The sequence below is a fragment of the Entelurus aequoreus genome, linkage group LG28, assembly GCF_033978785.1.
Source record: "Entelurus aequoreus isolate RoL-2023_Sb linkage group LG28, RoL_Eaeq_v1.1, whole genome shotgun sequence".
Taxonomy (NCBI): domain Eukaryota; kingdom Metazoa; phylum Chordata; class Actinopteri; order Syngnathiformes; family Syngnathidae; genus Entelurus; species Entelurus aequoreus.
Genome location: NC_084758.1, coordinates 3,602,769 through 3,612,768, shown reverse-complemented (window position 1 = coordinate 3,612,768; position 10,000 = coordinate 3,602,769). Strand labels below are relative to the sequence as shown.

At 39.2% G+C, this 10,000-nt stretch overlaps 1 protein-coding gene across 1 annotated transcript in view; it reads right to left on the bottom strand.

Annotated features, from left to right (window-relative positions):
- Positions 1–5,293: 5,293 nt before the first annotated feature.
- LOC133644886 (melatonin receptor type 1A-like) overlaps positions 5,294–10,000 on the bottom strand; it is a 48,746-nt gene continuing 44,039 nt past the window's right edge. The window contains exon 2 of the mRNA XM_062039638.1: positions 5,294–6,635. Within this exon, the coding sequence (XP_061895622.1) occupies positions 5,759–6,635 (877 nt within the window). The 3' untranslated portion in view covers positions 5,294–5,758. The remainder of the gene's footprint in view (positions 6,636–10,000) is intronic.

The window sequence follows — 10,000 nt, the reverse complement described above, 5'->3', positions numbered from 1 at the left end:
AATGTGTGACTCAAAGGAGAGAGTTGTTTTAGTAACACTCTTAATGTGTGACTCAAAGGAGAGAGTTGTTTTAGTAACACTCTTAATGTGTGACTCAAAGGAGAGAGTTGTTTTAGTAACACTCTTAATGTGTGACTCAAAGGAGAGAGTTGTTTTAGTAACACTCTTAATGTGTGAGTCAAAGGAGAGAGTTGTTTTAGTAACACTCTTAATGTGTGACTCAAAGGAGAGAGTTGTTTTAGTAACACTCTTAATGTGTGACTCAAAGGAGAGAGTTGTTTTAGTAACGGGGGTAACAAAGACGTGTCATGTGACGGGCTGTCAATCAAAAGTGTTGTTTTGGTAGGTGATAATAAATAATAATCTGGGGTTTTTGCACCTGCAGTGAAGCAGCGTGTCCCTAATGAAGTGTCCCGTGTGCCGTGAAGAAAAGAAGAAATATTCCAAGTCACAGTGAAACTCTCTTTTATTGTTTGGGCTCCATGAGCTCTTTTTGTGGCCACATGACAAAACATTCATGAGGAACATTCTCATGGTGAGTGCATGAAGGTCATGTGACCGCCCACATTCAGCTCCTGGTCACTAACACATCAAATATAATATATATCATTGTCAGTTAAATAAAATATACATCATAACCAATGAAATAAAATATATATCATTGACATTGAAATAAAATATATATCATTGCCAATTAAATAAAATATATATCATTACCAATGAAATAAAATATATATCAATAGCCAATGAAATAAGATGAGGTCATTGCTTTGCTGCTGTAATGAGGCCACACCTCCAGAAAGCCACGCCCACCACCCTCATTCTCTCATTGTGAGGCTGTTCAAGAACATGAGATCTTTTCAAGATGAGAAGACAAAACCTCTGCCAAGTTTAACATTAGAACATGTTCTCATTAACATTCTCATCATGTTCTCATTCTTTTCTCAACGTTATCAACATCATCTTCTCATCATCATGTTCTCATTCTTTTCTCATTAACATTCTCATAATCATGTTCTCATCAACGCTCTCATCATGTTCTCATTCTTTTGTCATCCACGTTCTCATAATCATGTTCTCATTCTTTTCTCAACGTTATCAACATGATATTCTCAGCATCATGTTCTCATTCTTTTCTCATCCACGTTCTCATAATCATGTTCTCATTCTTTTCTCAACGTTATCAACATGATATTCTCAGCATCATGTTCTCATTCTTTTCTCATCCACGTTCTCATAATCATGTTCTCATTCTTTTCTCAACGTTATCAACATGATATTCTCAGCATCATGTTCTCATTCTTTTCTCAACGTTGTCAACATCATCTTCTCATCATCATGTTCTCATTCTTTTCTCATTAACATTCTCATAATCATGTTCCCATCAACGCTCTCATCATGTTCTCATTCTTTTCTCATCCACGTTCTCACAATCATGTTCTCATTCTTTTCTCAACGTTATCAACATGATATTCTCATCATCATGTTCTCATTCTTTTCTCAACGTTGTCAACATGATCTTCTCATCATCATGTTCTCATTCTTTTCTCATTAACATTCTCATAATCATGTTCTCATCAACGCTCTCATCATGTCCTCTCATTCTTTTCTCATCAACGTTTCTCATCATGTTCTCACATCATGTTCTCATCAGCGTTATCAACACTGTCATTTCCCCATCAACACGTTCTCATCATGTTCTCATTAAACATTCTCATTACCATTTTCTCGTCATGGTCTCAACATGTTATCGTCATAATATTATCATGTTCTCATAATGTCCGCATTAGCATGTTATTGTCATTAGGTTCTCAACATGTTCTCACCTTGTTCTCAACTTTGAGTTATGTTAACTTCCTCAACATCATGTTCTCATTGTCACGTTTTCATCGTGTCCTCATTAAACGTTCTCGTTACCATTTTTCTTCATCGTCCTAACATGTTATCATAATATTATCATGTTCTCATAACATCCACATCCACATGTCATCATCATTAGGTTATCATCATCATGTCCTTATCATCTTTTCATCATAACTTTCTCATCATCATGTTCTCATTAACATGCTCTCATCATCATGTTCTTATAACGCTTTTTATCATCCTGTTCTCATCACCAGGGTCTGACTAAACGTTCACATTATCAGTTTCTCATCTTGTTCTCAATATTTTGTTCATTAAATTTTCTCATCATGTTCTAATGATCATGTTCTCATGAACATGCTCTCATCATGTTCTCACTATCATGTTCTCATCGTCAGGTTCTCATGAACTTGCTCTCATCATGTTCTCATGAACATGCTCTCATCATGTTCTCATGAACACGCTCTCATCATGTTCTCACTATCATGTTCTCATCATCAGGTTCTCATGAACACATTCATGTTGTCATCATCATGTTCTCATTAACATGCTCTCATCATCATGTTCTTATAACGCTTTTTATCATAATGTTCTCATCATCATGTTCTCATCACCAGGGTCTGACTAAACGTTCACATTATCAGTTTCTCATCTTTTTCTCAATATTTTGTTCATTAAATTTTCTCATCATGTTCTAATGATCATGTTCTCATGAACATGCTCTCATCATGTTCTCACCATCATGTTCTCATTATAATGTTCTCATCATCAGGTCCTCATGAACATGTTCATGTTCTCATCATCATGTTCTCATTAACATGCTCTCATCATCATGTTCTTATAACATTTTCATCATCATGTTCTCATCATAATATTCTCATCATCATGTTCTTATAACGTTTTCATCATCATGTTCTCATCACCAGAGTCTGACTAAACGTTCACATGATCAGTTTCTCATCTTGTTCTCAACATTTTGTTGATTACATTTCCTCATCATGTTCTCATGAACACGCTCTCATCATGTTCTCACTATCATGTTCTCATCGTCAGGTTCTCATCCTCTCCACTTCCATGTTGTACATGCAGCTGGCTGACAAAGTGCAGAAGTTGTTGATTATTCAAAGAGTTAGAAGAAAAGAAAGAAATGAGACATAGTTTGAGATGAGAAATGAGGTTTATGACTCCTATTATCTCCAGTAGAGTGAGGGCATGAGACATGACACTTCCTGGTTGCCATTAGAAGAATGAGTTCCGTGTCAGAGAATGGCTGCAATGTGATCGCTCCTCACAGGTTCTTCATGATAACCACCGCCATAATTCACAATAAATGTTGAAAATAAGACTCCAAATAATCCAAAAATCAAAGCCACAGTCGTCTCTAGGTGAGTAGTAATAATCCTGATAAAAACATTCCATTCATGCGATCGCTCCTCTCGCACGCCATTAATGACAGTTGCCACCTTTCACAACAGTGAAAGAAGGCTGGAGATGATCCCTACAGTGTGGGAGTGGGAGTGGGAGCAGGAAAGTGAAAATGTTGGCCCTTAAAGAAAGAACCAAATAGAGATCATAATAATAATAAATAAAAAACATTCATACTTTAGCTCAGTTTGAAAAAGTTTGCATTCACATTCTTATTTACAGACAACTTCCTGTTTGAGAGGCCACGCCCACTTTCTTTTTTATGTCCTGCAAGTTGAGGCTTTTGTTTTCCTGACGTGACCTTGGACTTTTATTTGGCTTCCTTCTTGACCTCACATGCAAATATCACTGTGGAAACTCTTTAAGTCCACGCACCTCAAAGTCCACGCCCCTGGAAGTCCACGCCCCTGGAAGTCCACGCCCCTCAAAGTCCACGCCCCTCTAAGTCCACGCCCCTCTAAGCCCACACCCCTCGAAGTCCACGCCCCTCGAAGTCCACGCCCCTCTAAGTCCACGCGCCTCTAAGTCCACCCCTCTAAGTCCACGCCCCTCAAAGTCCACGCCCCTCAAAGTCCACGCCCCTCAAAGTCCACGCCCGTCTAAGTCCAAGCCCCTCAAGTCCACGCCCCTCAAGTCCACGCCCCTCAAGTCCACGCCCCTCTAAGTCTGCGCCCCTCTAAGTCCACGGCCTTCACATCCACGCCCCTCTAAGTCCACACCCCTCTAAGTCCACGCCCCTCAAGTCCACGCCCGTCTAAGTCCACACTCCTGAAGTCCACGCCCTTCAAGTCCACGCCCCTCCCGTCCACGCTCCTATAAGTCCACGCCCCTCTAAGTCCACGCCCCTCACGTCCACGCCCCTCTAAATCCACGCCCCTCTAAGTCCACGCCCCTCTAAGTCCACGCCCCTCTAAGTCTATGTTCCTCTAAGTCCACGCCCCTCTAAGTCCACGCCCCTCAAGTCCACGCCCCTCAAGTCCACGTTCCTATAAGTCCACGCCCCTCTAAGTCCACGCCCCTCTAAGTCCACGCCCCTCTAAGTCCACGCCCATCTAAATCCACGCCCCTCAAGTCCATGTCCCTCAAGTCCATGCTCCTATAATCCACGCCCCTCTCAAGTCCACACCCCTCAAGTCCACGCCCCTCACATCCACGCCCCTCTAAGTCCACGCCCCTCTAAGTCCACACCCCTCAAGTCCACGCCCTTCTAAGTCCACGCCCCTCAAGTCCACGCCCCTCTATGTCCACGCCCCTCTATGTCCACGCCCCTCTATGTCCACGCCCCTCTAAGTCCACACACACACACACACACACACACACACACACACACACACACACACACACACACACACACACAGACACACACACACGCCAGGGTGGAAATAACACCACATCTCCCCTGTCCTGGTCTTATGTAACACAGTGCTGTGGCCTCTCATGTCAAGTGTGTGTGTGTGTGTGTGTGTGTGTGTGTGTGTGTGTGTGTGTGTGTGTGTGTGTGTGTGTGTGTGTGTGTGTGAGTGAGAGAGAGATGACTCACTCTGTGGTTGTTTGGGACCAATCGTTCATTAACGGCCCTCAAGTAGGAGGAGGCGCGGCCCCGGGTGCCACATGTTGCGGTTGAGGGGGCACTAGTGAGGGGCGTGTCCCTGAAGGTGGATGATTGACAGCTCGAGTGGGGAAGAGCCCTCTGACACTTTTCGATCGGACTCGAGTGGACCGGGCTAACGAGACCTCGGCGAGGACAATGGAGGCTTCACATGTTGGAAACCAATGAAGGTCCGGGATGCTAACGATGCTAACGATGCTAACGCAGACCTGGTGAACGATTTTCCTGGAGGAAAAACAGTCGCGTGAAGAAAAAACTGTACGGACTTTAAAGATGTTTCAAGAGTCATGTTCACCCTGACGGCTTGAAGTGATTAGTGATCAAAGTCCTCCAACCAATCAGGAAGCAGAATGAGCAGGACCCGCTCCAAGTCCAAGGACTCTTGGATGGTGGTCTTCATGGTCTACATAAGTTCTCAATTTTGTTTTTAATGCTAAAGAAAAAATGTGTGGGTCGATCTCACGTTGAATATGGTGGAGTCGATTGGGTAATGTCGTCTTTTATTAAGGAAAGACATTAATGTCTCTTGTTTTCGCGTTAGGGTTTAAGCTAGCTGGTGCTAGCTTGCTTGCAGAGTTTATCAAAGTGTTACCAATCGCAATTTGACGATCGTTTTAATGTAAATGGGAAAGTTTATCACCGTTGAACATCTCTGGGAGTTGTGGTCGCCAACGCTGCCTCCGGTGTTCAGAAAGAGAATTGCAAGCTAGCATAATCCGGGCTTTCGCCGTGTTTGTTCTCGACCTCAGTGAAATTCCCGAACTCTCCCGGTGTCCCCGAATGCAGCACGATAGAGCCGAAAGTGGCGCCGATGACCCTGGTATCCCATACGCGTCCTTCCTCGGGCGCTAGCCCCGCCCCTCAGCAGTGGAACCTGAAGATGATGAGGACGATGCGCTTGTACTCCTTCCTGAAGTTGTGGTTCAGGGCGCCGTAGACGACGGCGTTGAGGCAGCTGTTGAAGTAGGCCATGAAGTAGCTGGCGGTGAAGAGCCACTCCGGGATGGCGCGGCCCAGCCCGGGGTCCAGCGCCACCGCCAGGCCGATGAGGTTGAGCGGCGCCCAGCACACGGCGAAGAGCACGAAGACCACGAACATGGTGAGGAAGTTGCGCAGGTCGTGCGGCTTGATCTTGGGCCGCGAGTCGGGCTTGACGCGGCGCCGCACCCGGATGACCAGGATCCAGATGCGCAGGTAGCAGTAGGTGACCACGGCGATGGGCAGGACGAAGTGCACCACCACCACGGCGATGGTGTACAGCGAGCTGACGGACTGGGCGAAGGTGCAGGAGTAGACGCGCGGGTCGTACTGCAGCGACTCCACGAACCAGTTGGGCACGATGGCCAGGACGGTGAGCGCCCACACCAGCGCCACGTAGCCCACGGTGTTGGCGCCCGAGAAGAGCCGGTCGTACTTCAGGCTGTGGCAGATGAAGCAGTAGCGGTTGACGGCGATGCCCGTGATGTTGAAGATGGAGCCGATGACGCTCAGGCCCATCAGGAAGCCGCTGATCTGGCAGTGGATGTAGCCGGCGATCCAGCCGTCGTGGAAGATGGCCGACAGCACCAGCGGGTACGGGTAGATGGCCACCAGCAGGTCGGCCAGCGCCAGGCTCACCACGAAGGCGTTTCCTGCGGGGGTCGGAGAGAAAAAACTCAACCACACAAAAACCACGACTTGTGACTGGGGGACCGACCGGAAAGCAAATTGTGGAAAAGACAAAAAAAGTATTTGTAAACTACAAAAAAACTATTTTTAAACCAAAAAAAACATTCGTAACCAAAAACACGATTTTTAACTGAAAAGAAAAATGTTGCCAAAAAGAAATTTTTTAACAAATAACAATCTTAACCAAAAAATAACATTTTAAAATAAAAAACGATTTGTAACTAAAACCACAATTTTTAACCCCCCGACCCCCCCCAAAAAAAATTAAGATTTGAAACCAAAAATAAATATTTGTCAACTACTTATTGTACCATGAAAAAAGATCTGTATTTTTTTTTATGTTGTCACCGCAAAAAAAGTATTTGTAAACTTCAAAAAACAATCTTAACCAAAAATAAAATGTTGAAAATAAAAACGATTTGTAACTGAATCCACAATTTTTAACCCCCCCCCCCAAAAATTTAAGATTTGAAACCAAAAAGAAATATTTGTCAACCAGTAATTATACCATGAAAAAAGATCTGTAAAAAAAGATACATTTTAAAGTTGTCACCGCAAAAAAAATATTTGTAAACTACAAAAAATAATAATTTAAAAAAACATCCGTAACCAAAAACAAGATTTTTAACTGAAAAGAAAAATTTGACCAAAAAGAAAATTTGTAACAAAAAAAACATTCGTAACCAAAAAATTTTTTTGAAAATAAAAACAGTTTGTAACTAAAACCACAATTTTTAACCCCCAAAAAGGTGTCACCAAAAAAACAACACAATAAAGATTTGAAACCAAAAATAAAGAAAATAAATATTTGCAAACTACTAATTGTACCACAAAAAAAGATCTGCCAAAAAATATTTGTAAACTACAAACAATAATTTACACCAAAAAAAACATTTGTAACCACAAACATTTTTTTTTTTTAAATAAAAACGATTTGTAACTAAAACCACCATTTTTAACCCCCACAAAAATGTATCACCAAAAAATAAATAAATAAATAAAGATTTGTAACCAAATAATTTGCAAAAATATTATTCCCGTAAAAAAATTACTGTAAGCTGCCTCTTCTTTCATACGCTTTGAACCCTGCGGCTTTTAAACGGTGCGACTAATTTATGGACTTTTCTTCACTTATGGCCGTAATGTTTTGTGTTGAACAGTTTTTATGAAAAAGCTCATATTGTGATTTTTTTCAACATTTAAAACCCTTTATTATGTTTTACAGAACACTTGTTTGCTAAAAACTTGTGAATATATGGAGCTCTGCAGACCTATTTGCAAGTCATTGTTTTGCTCCCTTTTAAGACGGTTCATTTTGAGAGGCGGAGTTGTTAGATGCAAATGAACCCCTCCTCACCACGCCCCCTCACGCTGACTCAGCAAACAAAAATCATCCTTTAATTGACAGTGGAGATATTGTCTTACTTTGGAAGGCTAAGCTGGCTACACAACAACTCGAGCTAACATTGTTGACGTATTATTCAAACATGGCTTTTTTAAATCATTTGTTGATTGGATTTTTGACGAACACAATCTAGAAACACAATTAAGCACGTCTCAATACCATGAAAAAAGATCTGTAAAAAAAGATACATTTTAAAGTTGTCACCGCAAAAAAAATATTTGTAAACTACAAAAAATAATAATTTAAAAAAAACATTCGTAACCAAAAACAAGATTTTTAACTGAAAAGAAAAATTTGACCAAAAAGAAAATTTGTAACAAAAAAAACATTCGGAACCAAAAAAAAAATTTCAAAATAAAAACAGTTTGTAACTAAAACCACAATTTTTAACCCCCAAAAAGGTGTCACCAAAAAAATAACACAATAAAGATTTGAAACCAAAAATAAAGAAAATAAATATTTGCAAACTACTAATTGTACCACAAAAAAAGATCTGCCAAAAAATATTTGTAAACTACAAACAATAATTTACACCAAAAAAAACATTTGTAACCACAAACATTTAAAAAAAAAATAAAAACGATTTGTAACTAAAACCACAATTTTTAACCCCCCGACCCCCCCCCAAAAAATTAAGATTTGAAACCAAAAATAAATATTTGTCAACTACTTATTGTACCATGAAAAAAGATCTGTATTTTTTTTTTATGTTGTCACCGCAAAAAAAGTATTTGTAAACTACAAAAAACAATCTTAACCAAAATTAAAATGTTGAAAATAAAAACGATTTGTAACTGAATCCACAATTTTTAACCCCACCCCCCAAAAAAAAATTAAGATTTGAAACCAAAAAGAAATATTTGTCAACCAGTAATTATACCATGAAAAAAGATCTGTAAAAAAAGATACATTTTAAAGTTGTCACCGCAAAAAAAATATTTGTAAACTACAAAAAATAATGATTTAAAAAAACATTCGTAACCAAAAACAAGATTTTTAACTGAAAAGAAAAATTTGACCAAAAAGAAAATTTGTAACAAAAAAAACATTCGGAACCAAAATAAATTTTTGAAAATAAAAACAGTTTGTAACTAAAACCACAATTTTTAACCCCCACCCCCCCAAAAAAAAATTAAGATTTGAAACCAAAAATAAATATTTGTCAACTACTTATTGTACCATGAAAAAAGATCTGTATTTTTTTTTATGTTGTCACCGCAAAAAAAGTATTTGTAAACTTCAAAAAACAATCTTAACCAAAAATAAAATGTTGAAAATAAAAACGATTTGTAACTAAATCCACAATTTTTAACCCCACCCCCCCCAAAAAAAATTAAGATTTGAAACCAAAAAGAAATATTTGTCAACCACGCCCCCTCACGCTGACTCAGCAAAAAAAAATCATCCTTTAATTGACAGTGGAGATATTGTCTTACTTTAGAAGGCTAAGCTGGCTACACAACAACTCGAGCTAACATTGTTGACGTATTATTCAAACATGGCTTTTTTAAATCATTTGTTGATTGGATTTTTGACGAACACAATCTAGAAACACAATTAAGCACGTCTCAATACCATGAAAAAAGATCTGTAAAAAAAGATACATTTTAAAGTTGTCACCGCAAAAAAAATATTTGTAAACTACAAAAAATAATAATTTAAAAAAAACATTCGTAACCAAAAACAAGATTTTTAACTGAAAAGAAAAATTTGACCAAAAAGAAAATTTGTAACAAAAAAAACATTCGGAACCAAAAAAAAAATTTCAAAATAAAAACAGTTTGTAACTAAAACCACAATTTTTAACCCCCAAAAAGGTGTCACCAAAAAAATAACACAATAAAGATTTGAAACCAAAAATAAAGAAAATAAATATTTGCAAACTACTAATTGTACCACAAAAAAAGATCTGCCAAAAAATATTTGTAAACTACAAACAATAATTTACACCAAAAAAAACATTTGTAACCACAAACATTTAAAAAAAAAATAAAAACGATTTGTAACTAAAACCACAATTTTTAACCCCC